Consider the following 22,191-nt stretch of genomic DNA (forward strand, 5'->3'; position numbering starts at 1 on the left):
TATCTTTCTTACATGTCAGTTATTTGTGTCATTCCCTATAAAGTTCATAAGCAGCTTGTGGGAAATTTTTGTGTTCTGTTCACTGCTTTCTCTCCAGAGCCTAAAACAGGACTTGGCATATAATGAGTGTTCAATAACTGCATTTGGTGGAATGTATAAACTCAGCTGAAGAGGCTGCTTGGGACTAAAGGATATGGAGAAGAGAATTGGGTAGGAGACTGGTTTGACAGTTCAGGAAGGTGAGTGGATGGGGCACATCAATGCAAATAAAGAACACAGGCTGAGACTTTGTCGAAGACATTTCTTGGAGTGAATATCTCATGCCCCCTCCTCCGATGACAAGGCTGGGTCTTTGGCTCCCTCACCACTTCAGCTGCACTGACAGTAACAATATTGAGGTCACAGACTGGCTTGGAATCAAGATCAGGAAGATAAATGTCAGGGTGCCTCCTCTAAATCTGGGAGATGAAGTATTCAATCTGAGGGGCAAGCAGCTGGGAAATTAGGCCTGGGGGCTCCAGGGTGTGAGGTCTTCCTGGCTCCCAAGATCAGCCCTCCATGCACCCAATTTTGGGGTGATGAAGAGAATTCATGGATCAGAGGTGGGTATCATCAGGGCGCAGGACTGGGAGACCTTGTCGAGGTGGTGTTGGGGGAACTTTTCCCCAGCCCCCACCGCTTCATTTGCAGATCCCACAGCACCTTACAGCATTCTGGTCCCCTGTCCCACCCCTCCCCAAAACGAGGTAGGTTAAGAATGGAGCTTTCCCTTGTCCACCACAGGAGGGAGGAGACTGGAGGCACAGAGAGGGGGATGGGGACCCAGGGTGCCCCAGCCCCGAGTCCCTCTGTCTCAGCTATGGTGGTGCTAACAGTGATGAGAGCTGGGCAGAGTGGGGATGAGAGGGACACCCCCTTTTTCTCTTACCCATCCCAGGGTCTGGTTGGGAGAGCTGAAACTCACAGGTTCAGATGTAAGAAATAGTTAATCATTTAAAGTGACAGAAAGCTCTCTCTCTCTAGCCCCCCTGACTCAGTCCTTGAACCATGCCACCCAAGTCTGGGTATTGAAGGAAGGTAAGTGCACAATTCCAGATGCTTGGGACCAGATGCAGGCTCCAAGCCCATAAACTGAGTTAAGATGGTGTTGCTCCAAGACCTTGATCCCCTCATCCCTATTCAGGGCATCAGATCTGAGGGACCCTGAAGTCCATTCCACGCAAGGGAAAGAATCTTTGGCATCCTCTTTCCCCTGAACAGGAGTCTTAGGGGGGCATGAAACAAGCTTTCAAACTTTCTGAAGCAACCCTCAACTCTGAGATGCAAGAGAAGGGGCTAATGGAGGGTGAAGCATAAAAAGCTTGGACTAGGACCAGGATTCAAGACTGGGCTTGGGAAAGAGCCTGGATGGCTGGAGAGAGTATGTGTGTACGCCAGCAGAGCCACAGCTAGCCCCAAAGGTGCCTTTGTGCAACGTAGAAAAAGGCACACCTTCCTCTGAGAGTAGTGTGGTCAGCAGTGTGGTGTGAATTCCAGCCCACTCACCACCTTAGCCAGGTGCCTTTGGTTAGTGAGTAGTCTGCACAATCATCTATGGAAATGTTGAGAGTGAAGGAACTCAGTGGTCCTAGAATCCAAAAACCTAAGCTCACAACGGTGGTTTTTTCCCCTCTAAGGTAAAGAGATAATTATGTGGTATGCTGGGGACATGCGGGGGGAGGGAGGGAGAGGGGAAAGGGAGAATGACTCTGGAACGAGAATTCCAGAGTCTGGGATCTTGGGGTCTCAGGGGCCTATGGATAGAAGAATTCAAGGGGCAGCAGATCACAGGGAATATCACACTAGAGAGATCTGAGTTCAAAGAAATCAGAATTGAGGATGCTGGGGTCCTGGGGCACTTTCAAATCTCACTGTGGTATGAAGGGACCAAGATCTCAGGTCTGGGATAATCCCATGCTGTGTAGACTTTAGCCTTGAATTTGAAAGGTCAGTGGCACCTTGGGATCACTCTAGGCTAGGGAGCAAGTGGACAGAGGTCAGGGTTGTCATGAACAACCCATCCTCTGTCTGTGGGTACAAAGAAGCTGAAGATTCCAGGACATTCTGGGACTTACAATCTAAGTCCAAGAGGGCTGAGGATATGGTACCAGTGTCTTGGGTCCTGAGGTGTTGGTGACCTTCAGTCCTAATCTGAAAGTAATAGGCACCTCAGCGTCCTATATATGAGATTCAAAGCTCCTGGAAACATTGGCTGGGGAGGTTGCAGTGAGGGATGGGATGTCTTCAGCGGTCTTTGATCTCTGGCTCCCAGAGTATCTTGGAATCTGATGTCTGGATTGGGGGACGGGTGTGGGATGTGGGGAAGAAGTGAGGCTATGAGGTGGGTCTCCCAAGCCATTTTGGTCAGAGAACATCTGTTTGAGCATATCCTAGAACCCAGGGCATCTTAAGAGGGCTTGGTGTCTTAGTGGTCCTAGGGCTAGAACACCTCAGATATGGGTGCCTCAGGTTTTAGATGAGCATTCAGGAACATTTGGGGTGATTCTGGGTCCTGTGATCTCTAGATCTGGGAGTAATTGTATACAGGCAGGGTCAGGTATTCGAAACTCCTGACTAGTTCTGGGTATGTAATCTGCAGGTTGTCAGGGTTCAGGACCCTGACTCTGTCAGGGACCTGTGTGCCCTGAGGTGTAGAGCCTGGGGATGACTGGAGTCGCCTCAGTCTAGGTCATGGGGGGAGGGGCACAGCAGGATGAGGATGCCAGAACTCAGGACGCCTGGGACCTCTTAGGTAGACAGCTCAATGAAGCTGGGCCTGGGATCCCTCAATCCTAGATTTGGAGTCCAAGTTCCAGGTCTGGGGGGTCTCAGTCTAAACTCGAGCTTCAAGTTCCAGGTGTGCCTAAATTTAGATTTGGGTTCCGAACAGAGCCCGGGGGTCCTGGACCCTCAATTCTGGGCCCACCAGGCCAGCCTCACCGCACTGCCTCCTCGTGGCGACCTCCGCAGCCCGCGCAGCCGCATCGCGCTGCAACCCAGTGGCAGGCGCGCAGAGGCGCATAGCAGCAAAGGCAGGGCACCGCCAGGGAGAGTGCGGCCAGCGCAGCCCAGCGTGCAGCAGGGCGTGGGTGGCCCGGCTCGCAGGCACACGGGTCCGAGAAGTCGCCCTCGGCATCCGACAGGCAGTGGTAGAGCAAGCTCTCTGCGCACCACAGGCAGCTGAGACGGCGCACCAGCAGGTGACCTGGGTCCGGGGCCTCCGCACAGCGGCCACCACGCCCATCTGCTCGGCGGCGGAAGAGTGCGCGGCAATGCACGCAGCGTGCAGCCTCCTCTGCCTCGGGGGAGGACTTGGCTGGTGCGGGAGGTCCAGCCTCTGGGAGAGGGGCAGGTAGAGCGGTTGGGGGCCCCAGGGCTGCACCCCTCAACGCGCCAGTCTTGGCAAAGCGAACAACGCAGGTGGACAGAGTGCGGGGCGAGGGCAGCCCGGTGCGCCTGTAATCCTCATAGCCACGGCTGCCCCAGCCCAGTCCCCCTGCCCCGGCCAGGGGCTCTGAGGGCTCCGGAAATCCTGTGAACGGTAGGAGCGGAGGATAGCTCTGTGGGATGAAGAGACAGGAGAACCCATCAGTGGGGTTTGTGATCCCTGACATCCCATCACAATCACAATCCAGCCTAGTCTCAGAAAACCCGAGAATTCAAAGACCTCGCCACAGGCCTCATTCACCCTGTGGCCTGAGTCCAGGAGTCTTCCAAACCCCTAGCCCACTCCTCTCCCAGGGACAGAGGAAATCTAGGGTCAGACAGAAGAATCCAGGCACCAAGCCCACACCTTAAGGACCCAGTAGTCCAGGCTCCCGTCCTGTGTCTCTCAAAATCCAAGAGCAACCCCCTAAGACTAGAAGGATTCATTGCCCAAGTCATCCACCAAACCCCTCTGGAATTCAGAATTAATTTCCAGGAGCACAGGAGACACGAGAAACCCTCACCCAATCCTCCAAGGATCCCAGACTTCCAAATTCCACCCCTATCCCACCATTAACTCCAGTCATCCATCCCTAGAGTGTTTGTGGTTTCTTCTCCCTCTGCAGCCTCAGTTCCTGCCCACTTCGGGTCTCCGGGTCTCCGGCGCCCCATGAGGTGCCCCAGACTTCTGCTGGGGATTGAAGGGCACACCTGAGTGGAGGAGCATCGGTGCTGGGGGGGCGTGGCTGGCCCGAAGCTGGAAGCTGACTCTTCGTTGACCTGGGGGGCCGCTGCAGTGGTGGTGGGAGGGGTCTCCTGGCGGCTGTGACTGGAGGAGGAGTCGCTGTCCACGTGGGACTGGGGGAGATTGGCAGCCTCAGAGACAGATCGGCACAGCCCAGCTGATGCCCTCACATAGACCCCCTCCCCTCCAGGGAGGGCTCTGTGGCCAGCCAGGCCTGGGTTCAAACCACCCCACCCCTCTCTGACTGGTTGTGTGGCCTCCAGCAAATGAACTAATCTCTTTGAGCCTCAGTTTCTTCCTCTGTAAAATGGGGGTTATAATAGTGTCTATTCATAAGGCTGTGGTTAGGTGCCACTATAAAGGGCATAACACATGCCTGAAGTTCAGGAAGAGCTAGAAATGGTTATCGTTATTGTTATTTAACCCCCACTTCTTACCTGCTCAGCTACTAACCTACATAACATCAAATCATCGTTCTCCCTTCTCAGAAGCCTTCTCCCTTGGCCAGCCAGCTGCCTTTCTGCCTCGTGCTCACCACCACACCTTTATTGGGGCAGTTTCACCCACCTAGAATTCCTTCTTCCCCACCCAGACCAAGCTCTGTCCTTTACAAGCTGAAACATCACTTCTCGGACCCTCAGTTTCCTTTCTGTAACTTGGGAATCATTCCTATGTCATCTGTTTACTATCTTCAATAGTCATTCATTGAACACCCACAACATGCCAGGCTCACAGAGGCTCTTGTAAGGATGTGAGATGGAGCATGAAAGGCACATCATCTTTCCTGAGTAAGCGCTCAATAATCGAGAACTGTCTATGTTTTTTGTAGACCCACTGGAATCTCCCATTATACTGGGAGTTCCCCTGGTCTGCCCAGAGAACCAGTTTTGTTCCTTAGTGTTCTCAAACAACTCCCACTGTTGCATTGGACATTCTGGGCATTTATTGATTCAATACATTTATTTGACACATCTTTACTGCACACTTACTATATCCCTACCAGGCCCTGTTTTAAGCCTTGGAGATGCTGTAAGAAAGCAACAAAAGATCCTTGCCCTCCAGGAGCTGACATTCTAACATGGGAGAATGACAGTAAATTAAAAGATAAGAAAATTGTCTCTTGGAAAAGAAAATAAGGACAATATCTTAGAAGCTGAGGAAAAATTAGAACAGAATAAGGAGCATTAGGATATTGCAATTTAAACAGGTTCTTCAGGGAGGGCCTCAGTGAGAAGGTGATGTGTGTAAAGCCCTGAAAAATATAAGGAAACGAGCCATGTGGAAATTTAGGAGTGCCCCAAGACAGATGGATCAGCCAGTGCAAAGGCCCTGAGACAGAAATGTGCCTGCCCATTTGGAGCAATAGTGAGGCAATCAGTGTGGCTGAAGCAGAGTGAGGAAGAGGGGGGAAAGAGGGGGCCAGATGGTGTGGGATTTTATGTACCACTGTAAGGACTTTGTCCTTTACCCTGAGTGAGATGGAGCCCAGGGGAGGGTTGTGAGTGGAGGGCGGCCATAATCTGACTTAGATATCAATAGGGTCCCTCTGGCTGTGTTCAGGAAGAAGTAGTGGGGTGTGTGGGGGGGTGGGGGCGGGGGTGGGGGGTGGAGTAAAGGTGTTGACAATGAGAAGCTGGTGGGATAGTCTAGTTGGGAGATGAGGTTGGGCAGTTACCAGATTGGAGGCAGAGTCTGATCATTTTGAAAGTGAAGCCAATATTTGCTGACAGAGAGGCATAAAAAAAGAGAGGAGTCAAGGTTGACTCCAAGGTTTGTACCCTGAGACACTAAAAGGATGGACTTGTCATTAATTTGTTCATCCATTTACTTTTAATATTTATTCATTTTTTAGTTTATCTTTTTTGGGGGGGAAATCTGCCTTTCCACTCTAGAAAAGAAGCTCCATGAGGAAAAGGACTTTGTTTTGTTCAATGATTTATCCCCAGTGCCTAAAACACTGCTAATTAAAGTTGCTCAATAAATACCCTTGAATGAATGTGTGAATATGTTCTATCGTGATAGAACAGAAACTAGAATAACTGGGATAGAATTGACTTGATAGTTTGGGCCCAAATTGCTGTCCCTAGCTTGTGGCATGATACCTGATACACAGTAGGTGCTCAATAATGGTTGGAGAGCAAAAATAAACCTCTGCCTTTCCAGGAGAGCTGGTCCTGGAAACTCACCGTCAGAGGGCAGGGGGTCTCTGCAGTGTCCTGGGAAGGGGAGGAAGAAGAGGAGGAGGAGGGAGTGAGTGAACCTGGGACAGGGAGAGAAGCAGAGAATGAGTTCCATGTACCCAAGCTTCTCCCACCCCTCCACCCCAGCCCCCAGTGCCCACCACCTGTACCACTCACCTTGACCCAGTGCCGCCAGTGCTGCCAACAGGCTCCTCTGGAACTCATCAGCTTCTGCAGGACTCTGAAATGTCAGCCCAAACTTGCAGTCACCCAAGCTCCAGTGATGAAAGATAGGGTTCACCTTGTTGTAAATCAAGCCTGGCCTCAGGGTACACTCCAAGGTGGTCTGAGGGCAGGAGAAGCAGGTCAGACACCTCTATCCAGCCATGCGGAGGACTTCTCCTTTTCCCCCAGCCTCTCTGCAAACCCCTAAACCTCATTTCTCTATCCTAGGTGTACTCCTGAACCCTGACCAATATCATTCCCCGATTTTATTGAGCAGACACCTGATACTCCAATATTTACCCCAAACACCCTGATTCCTACTTTTTCCAGTATCCTGCCTCTGATAAACCAATAGGAATCCCAAATCTTATTGAATGCCTCAAAAAACTAATCAGTCCACTTCTGATAATCAAATATCCATCCTTCTGACTCAATAGTATTCCCTAAACTTTATTAAACTCCTCAAAATATTACTGTTAATCCCCTCTCAATGTCCCAACAATCTCCCAAAACACTACCCCCCCAATTCTTATCAAACTCCCACAGATTCCCTAACACATGCTGGTCAACACCCTAGATCAGTGATGGAGAACCTTTTGAGCTTGGCGTGTCAGCATTTTGAAAAACCCTAACTTAACTCTGGTGCTATGTCACATATAGAAATTTTTTTACATTTGCAACCATAGTAAAACAAAGACATATTTTTGATATTTATTTTATATATTTAAATGCCATTTAACAAAGAAAAATCAACCAAAAAAATGAGTTCGCGGGTCACCTCTGACATGCGTGTCATAGGTTCGCCATCACTGCCCTAGATAATCCCTTATATCCTTGCCCAACATCATTATATTCCTTCACACCATTTCAAATTCCCATGCATTGTTCCTTCTGACCACTCCTCTGAAATGCAACCCTTCCCCCAAGACTTTGCAAACCATCCAGATCTTTTTACTACACCCCCAACTGAAACTTTAACACTGTTCCTCCCTATCATGCCAGACAGACCAGAATATGCCTGCTGAACCCAAATATAGGGTTGTAAGTCCTATTTGACATTTCCAGATAGTCCTCCACCAAATGCCTCCATATATTTATGGCAGATAGGGGCCAAGAGTGTAAGGCACTGCGGTGAGGACTCTGGACAAGATGGAGCCAGGAGAGGTTCTAAGCAGAGGAGGGATGTGATCTGAGTCATGTGTTAGCAGAGCCCCTGTGGTACACAATGAGGTGGGGGAGGAAGCAGGGCAGGGAGAGCAGTGAGGAGGCTGCTATGATAGTCCATCAGGTGATGGCAGTGGACAAGACCTGCCTAATAATCCAAATGTTCCCGAAACTCCCAACTTTTATCCATAGGACAGATATCCACTTCCAAACTCCATCCCACACTCAGGTTTGATTCCCAGGCTTGGAGATGACCTGACTTCACCTCTGCACTCCCAGGCCCATTTCCCTATTTTCCCAGGCCCCCACCCTAGTCCCGTGCCCCAGGGTGGCTCACTTTCTGGTCCCGGAGTCGCTCCCCGTGGATGACGTAGTGCCCCTGGCGGGCCCCCCCCTCGGGCCTGGCCCCTTGGACCCGACATAAGCTCACCTGGCTGAGGCCCCCGCCCCCCACAGGCAGCCAGCCCCCACTGGAGTCATCTCGGGCCATCACCACAGCTCGGACCCGAACCATGTACCTGGAGGTGGGGGGACAGGGACAACATGGTCAGTGAACTCCAATCCTGTTCTCACATTTGATGTTCACGAACCCTTCATCTCCCCTCTTCATTTCTCACATCTGGATCCATTGCAACTTTCACCTTTGATACTCAGCTTACCGTCCATTTCTACCTTCTTCCCAGTACCCATCTTCTCTCCCTACCCCCTTCTTCCAGCATGGCTTCTTTCTTCCTCATGCCATCTCTTTTCTCTCATGCCTATACATCCCTACCTTCTACATATCTACCTTTTATTTCCATACCCCTTTTCTCTCTCTCTCCATCTTTCCCATCTGAACCCCCACAGCCTTGGCTTTCCACTTCCCTTCCCCCTCCTGCTCATACCCATCAACCCCATCTCCTCCCTTCTCTCCTCTCCTACTCATACCCACAGCCCCACCCATCCTTCCCCCTCGCAGCTGGGTGCTTGCGCATATGTATTTTCTTAGAGCCCATCAAGTCAGCTCCAGTCCCCCCTTCACTGCCTCTGCACCCTGTCGCTCAGGCCACTGGGCTCTCTTCCCCCCAACTCCTTCCCGCATTTATGAATGAGACCGGATGTAAAGCTCACTGAGTCACCCAGCAACGGAGATGGTCAGGGAGAGAACCAGAAACTACCAGAAAGAGGCCCACAGGGAGATGGAGGCAGAGGAAGCCAGAAACCGGCGACAGAAACACATCCAGAGAGCATTTCATTCACAAAACACACACACACACACACACACACACACACACACACACACACACACACACTCAAGCCTGCACCCTCAGGCCCCAGCCAGGAAGGTGAAGGGGAGAAATTGGAGGGGGAAAGGGGTGGGGGTTGATCCCTCCTACTCCCCGCCCCAGCATCCTTCAAAACCATCTTACCCCGCCCCCAGCTCAGGAGACCTAGCCCTCCGCCCAGTATTAGGGCCGTCGTCCAGCCCCTCACTACCGCCTAGTGCAGGGACCCTGGCGTCCCAGACTTAGGGACCCATGCAACGAACTCTGGCCCTTTCCCCCGCTAGCAGGCTACCGGTTTCCTCGGCCCTTCTATAGGGGAAGGGGAGGCCGCAGAGCCGCTAGCGCCCCCAGCCCCCTTTTCTCAATGGGATGGGATTTTGTGAATGAGCAGTCACGTGACACTGCTTCCTTTGTCCGCCCGCCTCCCCGGACAACAGGTGAAGCAGAGAAAAAGGGCAGGGGTCCCTGCAGGGCCTCCTTTTGAAGGGACGCCGGGATTTCTGGGTGCTCTGTGCTCTCCACACATCTGTTTCCCGGAAGGAGTGGTCCCCACAGCTTCTCAATGGTGAGGGTCCTGTACAGAATTTTATGAATGGAGCATCCTCTGAGGAAGTCCAGGCCCCCCAAATGGAGACTGCTACCCCAAATGGCTGCCGCGCAGTTTAGGAGCCCCCACCCCCTTGTTCTTCCAGCTGGGATTTGGGGACGCCCAGGTGGGCAGGGGACGCCCCGGTGGGCAGGAGACGCAACGCGGTGCAGGTCGTCCCCACACCAGGACAGCCCTCGCCCCCTCACCCGCCTCGGCACCTGCCTGGGAGGCTCCGGCCGGGCTCCGAGCGGCAGCGACGTGGCCTCCTCCTCCTCCTTCTTTTCGCTCCGGCTCCCTCGCTTGCTCCGGCGGCGCTAGAGACGGGCTCCCGGAGCCGGGGGGGGGGGGGGGGGGGGGGGGGGGGGGTAGGGAGGGGGAGCTTGGAAGATGGGAAGGGGAGGGAGAGGCTTGGGGTGGTGTAAACGCGAGGCGGGAGTACTTGCCCGCTGGGTCCTAGAGCCCGGCACCAGCTCCAGGGAACAGCCCCTCAGCCCCCATTTTCTCAGGATCCAGAAAGGATACCCTACTTTCCCATCCATGAGCGCCTAAGCATTGGGGAGGGGGTCCGGGACATGGCCTGGTCTCAGCGTTCTAAAGAGGCGAGAGTCTGCGCTTTGGGTACTGGACGGAAGGGGCTCAGTGCCTGCTGGGTTCGAAAGGCATGGGCGAGAAGGGAGCATTCACTAGGGGGCGAGGTCTGAGGGCCCGGGAAAGGAGAGACAGGACGCCCAAGACGCACACCAGTGAGTGCGTCCTGGAGAAGGGCCGGTCCATGGTGGATGGGCCTTCTGGGCGGGCGATGGACAGAGAGGGTCTTGGGAGTTTAGGAGTAAATTGTTTTGGGGGAGGGGCGCATGAGAGATCCCAGAGAGGAGCTCCGTGCCAGAGTTCCTAATGGGCGGGGCTTAGGGAGAGGGCCTAATGGCGGGCGGGGCGTTGTAAAGGGGCGGGGCTAAGGAGGCCGTTCTAAAGGGGTGGGGCTTAGAACTCCGAGGCCTAGCAGTAGGGAAGACCCCGGAGTACTTCAAAGGGAGATCCAGGTTCGTTAGAGGCCAGTTTCAAGCTGTCTGACAGGAGGGCGTGGCCTCGAGCCAGGGGGCGTGGCCTAGATCTCGGGGTCCGCCCTAGGTGTCTCGCCCACTCGCCTTCACCCGCACCCCCGTTCTTTTCGGTTATTTTCTTCTACGGCCGTTCCCCGCCCCGCCCTGGGCCCAGGGGGCCGTGGTGTGAACTTTGGTGGGCAGGAGAAATCGGTGAGTGGGAACCCCTGGGCGGAGGAGCCAAGGGCGGAACTCGAGGGGAAGGGTGGAGCCTGAGGGTTGAGGCCTGCGGTAGAACCGAGAAGGGAAGAGTTAGGATTGAGCCTGAAGCTCCGCCGCTGCTCGGGTAGAAGGCAGGCCCCAAATGATCGACATAGAGAGAGATCAGAGGGTTGGAGGTGAGGACAGAGGGCTTAGCATGACTGGAACACCTGGAGTTTGTTAGGTGGAGGCGGGGCCAGGCCTGAGTAGGTGTGGAGGAGGCCCTGTTTCCTGACAGTTGGGGCGGGACTAGAGAGCGGGGGTGGGGTTACAGTGCGGGGAGAGAAGCTTGAACTTCTTGTAGACCTTATAGGCTACTGAGCACACCCCTCATGAATGTGGCCTGAGCGAGAGGAAAACGGGCAAGACCTGTGTCTTGGAGCCTGAAGACCTGGGAGGTGGCCAAAGTGTAGGAATGTGGTGTGAGGGACCAGCCAGGGCACTGGGGATAGAACCTCATTAAACTAAGAGGATGGAGCCGTGTGTAACCAGCAGCCCTGTGGGGCCCTGGGGAAGGAGTCAGGGAACACGAGTGCGTCTAGAAGAGACTGGTGCCTGAGTGGACCAAGTACAGCCAGTCTCGTCGGGTCCCCACAGACCTGGCAGACTGACTGGTGCAAGTTTTTCTGACCACAGTCTCCGACCTCCGTCAGAAATGGGGAACGTGCAGTCGGAGCCGTCCGCGGGCGGGGGCTCCCGAAAAGAGCAGGCCTCGGACCGCTCTTCCGCCTCCCGCCGGACATCCTTGGCGGAGCCCGAGGTGACCCCCTCCTCCCCTGCCATACGCCTGGCTCGCGGGCTGGGCGTCTGGTTCCCCAGCAGCTCAGCGTCCCAGGGACTCCTGGTACCCCCGGAGCCCCAGGCCTCACCCTCGCCCCTGCCCTTAGAACTGCCCTCGCCAATGATGCCCCCTTCAGAGGAGACGGCTGCGGCCGCGGTCTCCACACCATCCCCACCCCCCGTGGGGACCGTGTTGCCCACACCGTCTAAGTGGCGAAAACCCACGGGCACTCCGGTGCCTCGGATCCGTGGTCTACTGGAGGCAAGCCATCGCGGCCAGGGCGACCCCCCGAGCCTCCGCCCACTGCCGCCGCCGCCGCCGCCGCCGCCGCCGCCGCCGCCGCCGCCCCCGCCGCTGCCGCCGCCGCCACCCCCGCTCCTGACACAAGCCGAAGAGGACCCCGACCCTGTCCAGAGGGCCCCATCCCTGACTCCGCCATCCTTGGAGCCGCGAAAGCCGTCACCACCGCCGCCTTCCGACCAGCAGACCCCGGACCGCAGAATAAGTCCTGCTCTGGCCACACTTGCCGCAACCCCCATAGAAAACCAGGTCCCTCGCGGCAGCGAGCGCCAGGCAGCCGGCAGGGCCGGAGGAGGAGCGCCTGCCCAAGCAGGCGAGGGTGAAATGGCCCGGCCTGTGGCTTCCGAGTCCGGCCTGAGTCTGCTGTGTAAAGTCACCTTCAAGTCGGGGCCTCCTTTGCCCCCTGCAGCAGCATCGAGTTCCTTAGTCGCCAAAGTCTCGCTAGGGGGCGGCGGAGGCAGGGGACTCTTCTCCACTGCCTCGGGCGCCATCTCTTATGCCGAGGTCCTGAAGCAAGGGCCCCTGACTCCTGGGGCCGCTCGCTCCCCTGGAGAGGTCCCTCGGGTGACCCAGGAAGCAGAGGGCGGTAATGGAGACGGCGAGGGGTGTTCTGGACCCCCCTCCGTGCCTGCGTCCCACGCCCGGGCCCTTCCGCCACCACCCTACACCACCTTCCCAGGCTCGAAACCCAAATTTGACTGGGTGAGCCCTCCCGATGGCCCTGAACGCCACTTCCGCTTCAACGGAGCTGGCGGAGGCATCGGGGCCCCCAGACGGCGCGCGGCCGCGTTCTCAGGTCCCTGGGGCTCCTTGCAGCCTCCGCCCGGGCAGACGCACCCAGCTCCCGGGCCCCGGAGGCCCGCACCCGCCTTGCTTGCGCCGCCTATGTTCATCTTCCCAGCGCCCACCAATGGAGAGCCGGTGCGCCCCAGGCCTCCCGGCCAACCCGAGTTGCTACCGCCCACGCCACCACCCACGCCGCCTCTGGCGCCGCAGCCCATACCGCAGCCACCAGTTCTCCAGCCAACGCCACTGTTCGCAGCGCTCCCACCAAACCCAGGCTCAGGTCACTTGGAGTCCGCCCAGGCTCCCGCCCCGCCCCTCGCCTTGGCTGCAGACCAGGCCCCAGCCCCATCCCCGGCTCCAGCTCCCACCAAAGCCGAGCCATCACCACCTGCGCCCACGCCCGCGCCCATCAAAACCCGAACACGCAGAAACAAGGGCCCACGCGCTGCCCGGGGCGCGACCCGTGAGGATGGTGCACCTGGAGAAGGTCCTCGTGAACGGACTGCAGCTACCATGACTGACAGCGGTGGTGGAGGTGGTGGTGGCGGAGCTCCATCAGCGGGGACGGCTAACACTGGTGCCCGACGCCACTGGCCGCCCTTCCAGGTGCTTAACTCTTGCCCCTGCAAGTGTTACTGCCGCCACCAGCCACGCCATCGCCGCCTGCCACGCAACGTGTCTGCCTGGTGAGGGGAGGCCGGGGGTTAGGGAGGGAAAGTGGGGAGTTATGGAGAGAAGGGCATACCCCTTTTAAGTCCCAAACCCAACTTCCTTGGGTAGAGTCCCACTTAGTCCTTTTGCTCATGATCCCAGGTTACCCTTGACCTTTTCCTCGGCTGCAACTCAAACCCAACTGGGCTCCAAGAAGGAACACGTTGGCCTAGCCCTTTGGTATCCAACCCTTCAAGCTGACTCCTGGCCCTGTTACTTTCATTACTCTCTGGAGCCATCAGGGAGGGAAGCTGGTCCCAGCTGACAGTCTTCACAGCCTTGACACTGTCCTTGGGAGTACCAAGAGGGGCCATGTTCCAAGCCCTTCAGGGATGGGAAGGGAGATGACTATCTTCTGGAACCAAAGGGATATAAATGCAGGACTCCAAAGTCCCTGGTCTAGCCCCTCAAACTGCCACGCCTCCTTCTAGCCTCTGGCAACTTTTGACTCTGGGACCCAAGGTTTTGACTGCCAGCAGGTACTGATGTTCCAGTCAGTGCTGCAGAGACTACTACTGAGTCTTCAGATCCAGGGGAGACACTATAATCCAATTACCCTCACACTGAATTTCAGGATCGGTCACCCTGGCTCCTGGGAATCCTGAATCACTAGGAGACCTGCTGCCCTGGACCCCTTGGAGCTCCGATTAGGGGGAGTGGGGGATATCACACTATCACCAAATCTCAGCCCCCTTTTCCTACTTAGTTTAACTGGATACAGCCCTGCCCAAACTACCTATAGTATATTCAGACATGGTCCCTCATGTAGATGGAGAAAGTGAAGCCTAGAAGGGGTAAAGGCCTCACCACGCAGCCAGACCCTGCTGAATCTACTTTCCTCCTAGGCTGAGCACGCCCACCAACCACCTGAGCGAGCCCTCCTGGGTTGCCACCATCAAGTTGGCCGGCTCCCTGGTAGCCGGGCTGGAGCACTTCGACTTGCAGGCCACCCATTCCAACTGAGTGTAGTCTATTCAATGGCTTCTACCTTCCCCTCCTTGACAATAAAATAACCAACATCCAGATGCCTAGCTGCCTGTTCAAGTCACCTGCTAAGGGTTGAAGGAGTGGGGTGGGGCATGGCAGAAGTCTCCATGCAGGCACCACATCCTAGAAACAGGTTGGACCCAGAGCAACAGTAATGGAAGTTCCATTCATCCACCATCCAGACTGATGGGGCCCAGTGAGATGGTCTCATTCCCCATAATACCATCAGCTCCATTTCTGAGCTGATCTCGTGCCAAACTCAAGGGTTCAGCATAAATCACTCTGGAAAGCAGGAATGGTCACTCCCATTTTACAGCTGGGGAAACTGACTGTGGAAGGCTTGAAAATGCCACATATGGCCCAGCTAGATTTGGACTCAGCCTTAAACACCTCAAGAATTTCAAGGCAGGAAACATAGGCTGGGGGTATAGGAGTTCGTAAGTTACATTTTCTAGATTGGGAAACCAAGGCCTAGGAAAGGTAAGTAACCATTACTTGAATTCCCATCTTCTTTCCTTCCTTTTTCCCTTTCCATTCTTTCTTGTCAGCTGGTTCTGCTGGAGCTCAACTTCCTGCCTCAGGAAGGTCGGAAACCAAGACAAGCCCATGGCAGGGTCCATGCCTTTTGTTCCAAGGGGTCTCAAAGTGGTATCCCCCACAAGGGTTCCATTTTACATATTATTGAAAAAACTGGTTTCATTGCAATTTTTTTAAATTGGGATACTTCATCCCCTTCACTAAAAAAAACTGGTACCTTAGACTGGCCCTCCTATGTCCACAGCTTGGTGCAACAGTTCCTCTACCCAAGGCCTGTGCTCCTACAGGCCACACTGCCACAAGGACCCTGCAGTGGGCATTTGTTTTGATACCTTCTGCAAAGGCCACTGGACAAAGACTGACCCTGAGGGTCCTCAAACTTCCAAGTTTTTCAGAGACAAGGACTTGACTCCCCACCATTCCACCTAGGGAGACAAGGACTTAGGAGAGAGAATGTCCATTCACCTTTATTAGAGGAAACCCTGCACTGCAACTGCTTTCAATAATGTAAGCTCTGCCCCACTCAGTGCCTGCTGGGCTCAGACGATCATTTCCAGCTGCCGGGCATACTCGATGACCTGTTTGGCCAGCTCCGTGGAGGGGATGGTGGTATCTTCTGGTTTCTGCTGCTGGCTGGCAAAGCTGTAGTAGTTGTTGAGGCCCAGGACCCACCCTCGCTGCAGAAAGGGAGGGGTGAGAGATGGGTGGGGTGATCACATAGGCTCCCTCCCCACCCCATAGAGCCAGCACTTACCCATGTAGGCCCTGGCTTGCTTTACTAATCATAATTTACCCGCACAACTCTAGGCAAGTAACTTCACCTCTCTGTGCCTCAGTTTCTCCATGGTTGAGACTAGGACCCTAATCACACTCCTCTTCAAGTCTGCTATGAGAATTCAATCAACACTTGCAAAGTGCTAAGAATAGTGTTTGGCCCACTAAATATCAACCGCTACCATCACTCAAGGTCAATTTCATCTCTTCTAGCCAGGGTCACTGCACCCCATGCACCAGCATGTCCAGGGGCACTGCTCCTGCACAAATACCCCAAACCAAATGAAGCAAAGTTGTGTGGGGAAAAGCGACAACCTCCAAGGAATTCTGTTAAGGACAACAGCCAACATGTGCTGAGTTTTCACCTCCACCTCATGCCAGATGCTATGCTAAGCTCATCCCACAGGTTAAATTCTAGCCTCATTCTACAGATAGGGAAACTGAAGTTCAGAGAAGTTTGGTGACTTGCCTGAGGAAACACACCTGGATTTTTAAACCTGGGCAGTCTTGCTCCAGGTCCCTCCAGGCCACCCTCATAGCTATTAGTAAGTGCACCCCTTGGCCCCATAACCCCTTGCACCCCAGCCACCTTTTTGGCATAGTCTGTCATCTTTTTGGGTGTGTTGAAGAAGAGGATCCGGGTGGCCTCAGTAAAGAGGATTTTCTCGTAGGCCTTCTCGATGCATCCAGCAATCTCATCTCTGGGGGAAGATGAAGTTCTCACTATTGAATACAGACAGCACTCCAGGCTCTGTCCTCCCTGGTCTGACATGGGTAAATTCTGACCCTTCAATTCAGTACCAACTACTGGAATATGTTTGTTACCTGTCTTGTTTATCCAATGGAGGCTTAGGGAGAGAGGGAGAAGCTTGACCAGCTTGCAAAGCCAGGGCCACACTCAGGTCTCTCTGACTTCCTGGCCCAAACTCTGAATTCCACTCCCAGCCACAAGGACTTCAGGCTATCTGAAAGCCAGCCTGGGGTTCCCACGTAGGGGGTCTTTTCACATAACCCACCCCCTTACAGGGTGCTGCACTCCATTTCTAGATCCAATCCTGAGGGGGTTCCTTGTACCCTTGCCAAGAGGTATCATGATCAACACTGAGTAGAAAAACTGCAAGGCATGGAGTCACTGAAACAGAAGGGGTTAGCTTGGGGGGAGTTGTGGGGGTGGCGGGGGGATGACGGGGAGGGTGCATCTGTTCTGAAGTATTTTATTTCTTAGGCCAAGCAGTATATGGACACTCACTTTTCACTCCTTTAATTTTGGAGTCAAAATATAACCCAAATCCACAAAACTGCCATCCTCACTCCCACCACCTCTCTGGGCTTGGGGGAATGGAAACCCATCTCAATCTGATACTCTGCCTCCACCTGGACATTCTTTTACTTCTCAAAGGACTTGTAAATGTCATGCCCAACTTCCTCTGTGATGTCACTTGTGCAGAGAGCAACCCCCAAAGGGTTAGTGGGATTTGAAGGCCCCATTTTAAAGAAGTGGAAACTAAAGGCTTCACAGTTTAGGTGATCTGAGGTGAGGTCGCAGGACTCATGGAACACCTCTAAGAAAGGCAGCATGGTCCCTGGTTGCTGAGCACTGTCTGGCTGCTAAATCAATGCTCTGGGTCTGGAATGTATAGGCACACTGGTAAACAGCCCAGAGCAAGATGAAGACTGTTTTCCACAATCTCATGACCAGTTCCAGTGCATAGAAAAAGAAAACTGATGTGCCCAGTCTCCCCAGATCACAAGTGGCCAGAATGGGATTCAGTTAAGGGCTGCCTGACTCCAGATTCCAAGCTCTTTCTGAACACCACAGAGGCCCTGGTTCCCCATGAACCTGATAGTGTCAAGCAGGATGTCGATGAAGAAGGTATAACTCTCGGCAGGGATGTTGCCTTTGGCCAGGAACACCTTGTTGTAGCTGCCCTCCATTAGGTACTGTGGAGAACGAGGGAAGGGTGGGGAAGATGAGAAGATGAGAAGATGAGGTAGAGACAGCATAGTGGCCTACCCTCTGAGGCTTCACCATACTCCCAGTGCTACCATAAGCCCCACTCTGCTGGAACGCCCATTCCCCATGCAGAATGGGCACCTGCTCTACCAGAAAGGTCTCTTTGGTTTACTTACACACACACACACACACACACACACTCCCAGCCTGCCCTGCGCTGATATGTACTGATATCATCTATTATCCAATCACAGGAGGAGACAGAGCTGGCTGTACCACATGCCTATTCCTCCTTTGCCCAAGCTGTGCCGCCTGCCTTAACTGTCCTCTCTCCCAGCCTCTCCCCACAGCCAAATCCTCCCATGAGACCTCAGCTCTAGGAATTACTTCCTAACCCTGGGTACTAAGGCTCTTCTCTCACCCTGCTGACCTTGTTCTAGAAACACTGTCTTCTTTGCTACCCCTCAGCCAGGCTACCAGGCATGTTTCTGCCTTGGGACCTTAGGCAGAAGGTCCAGGCTACCTGGACCACTCTTCCCCTAGATGTCCACATAATTGGGTTCTTTACTCCTCTCAAGTCTTTTTTCAAATTTCACCTTTTCAGCAAGACCTTCCCTGACCACCCTTATGTCATGCTCCCAAGATCAGGGATTTTATTTGTTTTGTTCACTGTACAGTCTGAAAACCAACCACAGTGCCTGGCACATGGCTGGTGCTCAATATTTGTTGGACAAATAAATAAATGAGTCTATGGACTAAAAGATGGGTGAACCCTATCCACTTCTCCAGGAAACCCTCCCTAATGTCTGTCCTTGCACCACCCTCCTTAGCCAGGCCCTTCCTTTCCCTTTCTCCAGACTCACCTGCTCAAGGGACACAGGATGCTTGATGTATACGTTGGTCTGGATGTCCTTGGCAGGCAGCCGCTCCAACTCCGTGTGGAACTCAGCCACCCGGTTCTGAGACAGCAGGAAGAGGAGGTTAAGGCCCAAGAGCTGGTGCATGTACGCGGACTCAGGGAGCTGTTCCCTGTGAACCAGGTTGAGGGAACCAAGGTAAGAACTTAGGTACCTACTGTGCCTCCCACTCCAGGTTTCAGGGATCCCTGATGACTGTCTTATGCTGTCTCCTTGGAGAGGTATTGAGCCCTGGGTTTTCAGATGAAACTAATGTCCAGAGAGGTATGAAGAAGTCACAAATCATATGGGCCCAAGTGAGTGACCTCACTTCAGTAAAGTGACTCAGCCTCAATTTCCCCAACTGTAAAATGGGTATCACCACAGCACTCATATCACAAGAGGAGGGTAAATGAAGAAGGGTTAAGTGAATTAAGTGATTTAACCTAGATTAAAGTGATTAGAACAGTACTTGGCCCAAATAAGTACTATACAAGTATTAGTTATGATTATGATATTAAGAATCATCACCTTTATTTTAAGGGGGAAGTGAGGCTTAGGGAGGTAAGGTCATTTGCCCAAGACCACATAATCGGGAATTGACAAAATCAGTTTCAAACTCCGGTTTGTCTGACTTTTGATGTCAAATACTTAATCATTAACCGATGCAGGCACCACTGAGCTATAAAACCATTCAGTTTTATATTCAACACATATTCACTGAATCCATGTCCTGGGCCTGGCCCCATGCTAGACAAAGTTGGGACACAGCAGTGACCAAGACCCCTCTGCCTTTAGGAGGCTCATAGTCCAGCAGGAGAGACAGGCCTGGGATAGGAGAAGCACAGGCGGAAGGGTCAGGGCTGGGATGGGGGCAGCTAGGAAGAGTGTTGATACTGCATTGGAGACCACAGGAAAGAATGAGGCCTGGAACCTGAGGGTTATGGAGAGCCATGACAGGTTCTAAGCAGGGGATCAACATAGTCCAAGTTTAGTGTCACAAAGATCCTACTGGCTGCCATGGGGTGAGGGTGGGTGGAGGAGGAATGATCCAAGGGGTTAAGGCTGGGGCCAGGGCATATGAAAGGTAATGGTGGCTACACTGGGAAGTGGAAATGTAGTGTGGGAATGTGGAGGGGGAGAAAGAATGGAGGCCAACAGAGACTCAGGGCCTCAAGGCCAACCTCCTGAGCCTACAGTCTCTGGGGATGGAGCTCGGCAGAGAGGAAGTTCCCAGGCTAGAGCACCAGGGATCAGAGAGCTGCCACGTAACCCCTCCAACCCCAATCAGGCAGAGTCCATCCTCACTTGTAATCGAAGTAGTAACATTTGAGCTGGGCCATGTAGCGCTCGAAAGAGGGGATGTCCTTGCGGAGGATACTCCACTGGGCGCCAATCTCCAGTATATCACCTGTGGGTGTCAGGGCAGACTCTCAGTTGAATGAGTCCCTCTCTTGACCACCACAGTACTATTCCTGCCACGACCCCCAACACATTTCTGCCCACCAACTCCAGTGACACTCACGGGCCAGAATGAGCTGCTGTTTGGTCAGTTTGGTCCCTGTGGTTGGCAGGAAGTTGAGCTCCAGCAGAACCAGCTGACAAGAAAGAATGGAAAGGGAAAAAGGAAGGAAAGAAGATGGGAATTCAAGTAATGGTTACTTACCTTTCCTAGGCCTTGGTTTCCCAATCTAGAGAATGTAACTCATCATCATCGCTTACTCATTAGGTTGTTATGAGCATTAAAGGAGTCAGTCCTCATAAATCCTGAGTGCTCATTCAGGATTGCCTCACATTACAATTACTAATAGCCTTACTGGGGAATCAGGAGACAAAATCCATGCCTGGCCCAATGGAATCAAGGTGGTGGTGGGAGGGACGGGGACACTAGCACCTTCAGTTCTTGCAGACCTTTCCCATACTCTATTGCAGCGGTTCTCAACCTGTGGGTCGCGACCTCGAACGACCTTTCACAGGGGTCGCCTAAGACCATCGGAAAACATATATATAATTACATATTGTTTTTGTGATTAATCACTATGCTTTAATTATGTTCAGTTTGTAACAATGAAATTGGGGGTCACACAACATGAGGAACTGTATTAAAGGGTCGCGGCTTTAGGAGGGTTGAGAACCACTGCTCTTTTGGGTTGAGCCCAGCTTACTCCCCCAACCCCAATCCACACAGCGAGGGCGGGAGGATGCTAACCCCTCCCCCCTACAGTCCAGCCCACACCTCACTTCTTATCTGGCAACACCCCCACTCAAACTTGGTCCAGCTCGCAGTACTTCTACTTCCCCATAAACACTTGGTCTGAAGCACCGTGAACCCCACTCTAGTCCTCTACTATAAGACATTTTTTTGTAGGTTTAGTCCAGCCTTCACAACTTGGCTGGCCTCCCACTCCCTACAGATGCATCCCTAACCCCAAGTATCTCAGAACCAAACTTGGTCCGGTCTAGACTACACAGCCCATTACCTCAGCCTTCTTTCATCACCGTACGCAGTCCTCGTTTCCCACTTGGTCTTACCCAGAACCCGCCACCAGAAAAACCCCGTCCTGCCACTCCAGCCAGGTAGGCCCCCAAGCACCGAAACTCTGCCCGCTCACTGGTTGTGCCCAAACCACTCTTTCCACCACCCCTCCACCGTGGGGCTGCATTTGGTCGGTTCCGGGCCCCTCTCACTTCTTCACCCCCCGTCCGCACTTTGGCTGTTCCGAATCCTTCACTGTTTGATCCCCGACGTGGTCCGGTTAACCCCGCGTCGGGAAACTCCGCTTGGTCTAGAGCCAGTGATTCTCAACCTTCCTAATGCCGCGACCCTTTAATACAGTTCCTCTTGTTGTGGTGACCCCCAATTTCGCTGTTACAAATTGAACATAATTAAAGCATAGTGATTAATCACAAAAACAATATGTAATTATATATGTGTTTTCCGATGGCGATCCCTGTGAAAAGGTCGTCCGACCCCCAAGTTGAGAAGCGCTGGTAGACCCTCGTGGCGCCCCCGGCCACCCCTACCTTGAGACGGCCCAGCTCTTCCCCACACTTGCTGAGGTTGGGGCTTTTACGGTTCCACTCGCCCTTGAGCTGCTCGTACATGCCGGCCGCGGCCTGCAGGACCGCGCTCGAGGCCGCCGAAGGCCCCGAGGTAGAGGAGCCCACGCCGGCGTTCAACGCTGCAGCCGCCATCTTCCGTGATGCGGCAAACCGCCGGCGCGAGTTCCGGCAGCGACGCCTAGCGACCTCACCCAGCGGAAGTGGGGCCGGGAGGTGGAGCCCAGCCTGGGGGCGGGACTACGACTGCGCGCCTCCGCCCCGAGGTGCCTTCGGCCCGCCCTTCATGAGGACGTCGCTCCGAGCTCGTCTGCTGTCTCTCAAGATGGTGACTGGAAGTCGCCTCCCGCCTTAACTGAAAATGGCTGGGTCGCAACCCTTCTCGAAGCCAAGAGGTGGCAATGGTGGAGCCATTTGGAAAGCTGTGTTATTCTTTCATTTTACTCACGGGCTTTAAGAGCCTGCCGTCAT

The 22,191-nt window shown here is 53.8% G+C and overlaps 3 protein-coding genes across 8 annotated transcripts; 1 reads left to right on the forward strand and 2 right to left on the reverse strand.

The window, feature by feature from the left end:
• Window positions 1-1,667: 1,667 nt before the first annotated feature.
• SPRED3 (sprouty related EVH1 domain containing 3) lies at window positions 1,668-9,972 on the reverse strand. 6 transcript variants are annotated; one of them, XM_036345336.1, is made up of 6 exons: window positions 9,856-9,972; window positions 8,210-8,297; window positions 6,568-6,736; window positions 6,397-6,470; window positions 4,177-4,323; window positions 1,668-3,599 (listed from the first exon to the last, which is right to left on the reverse strand). In XM_036345336.1, the coding sequence occupies exons 2-6, from the start codon at window positions 8,291-8,293 to the stop codon at window positions 2,976-2,978; spliced, it is 1,098 nt and encodes a 365-aa protein (XP_036201229.1). In that variant the 5' UTR covers window positions 8,294-8,297; window positions 9,856-9,972; the 3' UTR covers window positions 1,668-2,975. The 6 variants fall into 6 exon arrangements, with proteins under 6 accessions (XP_036201229.1, XP_036201225.1, XP_036201230.1 ...); XM_036345332.1 differs by having other exon boundaries at window positions 8,117-8,297; XM_036345337.1 differs by having other exon boundaries at window positions 9,852-9,908.
• A 682-nt stretch (window positions 9,973-10,654) lies between these two features.
• On the forward strand, window positions 10,655-14,521 carry GGN (gametogenetin). Its single transcript, XM_036345331.1, has 2 exons — window positions 10,655-10,886; window positions 11,571-14,521. Exon 2 carries the CDS (start codon window positions 11,590-11,592, stop codon window positions 13,489-13,491), a length of 1,902 nt encoding a protein of 633 aa, XP_036201224.1. The 5' UTR covers window positions 10,655-10,886; window positions 11,571-11,589; the 3' UTR covers window positions 13,492-14,521.
• Window positions 14,522-15,485: 964 nt separating this feature from the next.
• PSMD8 (proteasome 26S subunit, non-ATPase 8) lies at window positions 15,486-21,900 on the reverse strand. The gene is made up of 7 exons (XM_036345341.1): window positions 21,685-21,900; window positions 20,186-20,258; window positions 19,969-20,071; window positions 18,628-18,793; window positions 17,651-17,751; window positions 16,400-16,511; window positions 15,486-15,713 (listed from the first exon to the last, which is right to left on the reverse strand). The coding sequence occupies exons 1-7, from the start codon at window positions 21,853-21,855 to the stop codon at window positions 15,576-15,578; spliced, it is 864 nt and encodes a 287-aa protein (XP_036201234.1). The 5' UTR covers window positions 21,856-21,900; the 3' UTR covers window positions 15,486-15,575.
• Window positions 21,901-22,191: the final 291 nt, after the last annotated feature.

Source organism: Myotis myotis, unplaced genomic scaffold, assembly GCF_014108235.1.
Source record: "Myotis myotis isolate mMyoMyo1 unplaced genomic scaffold, mMyoMyo1.p scaffold_m19_p_19, whole genome shotgun sequence".
NCBI lineage: Eukaryota > Metazoa > Chordata > Mammalia > Chiroptera > Vespertilionidae > Myotis > Myotis myotis.

Excerpts from the sequence above, each read along its gene's own strand:
- SPRED3 (XM_036345332.1), bottom strand. The coding sequence starts at position 8,293 with ATGGTTCGGGTCCGAGCTGTGGTGATGGCCCGAGATGACTCCAGTGGG. Across the intron at positions 6,471-6,567 it reads ACTGGCGGCACTGGGTCAAG|GTTCACTCACTCCCTCCTCC; the intron begins GTGAGTGGTACA and ends TCCCTGTCCCAG. Across the intron at positions 4,324-6,396 it reads AGACCCCCTGCCCTCTGACG|TCCCACGTGGACAGCGACTC; the intron begins GTGAGTTTCCAG and ends AATCTCCCCCAG.
- GGN (XM_036345331.1), top strand. The coding sequence starts at position 11,590 with ATGGGGAACGTGCAGTCGGAGCCGTCCGCGGGCGGGGGCTCCCGAAAA.
- PSMD8 (XM_036345341.1), bottom strand. The coding sequence starts at position 21,855 with ATGGCGGCTGCAGCGTTGAACGCCGGCGTGGGCTCCTCTACCTCGGGG. Across the intron at positions 16,512-17,650 it reads ATCCTGCTTGACACTATCAG|AGATGAGATTGCTGGATGCA; the intron begins GTTCATGGGGAA and ends ATCTTCCCCCAG. Across the intron at positions 15,714-16,399 it reads TGACAGACTATGCCAAAAAG|CGAGGGTGGGTCCTGGGCCT; the intron begins GTGGCTGGGGTG and ends CCCTTTCTGCAG.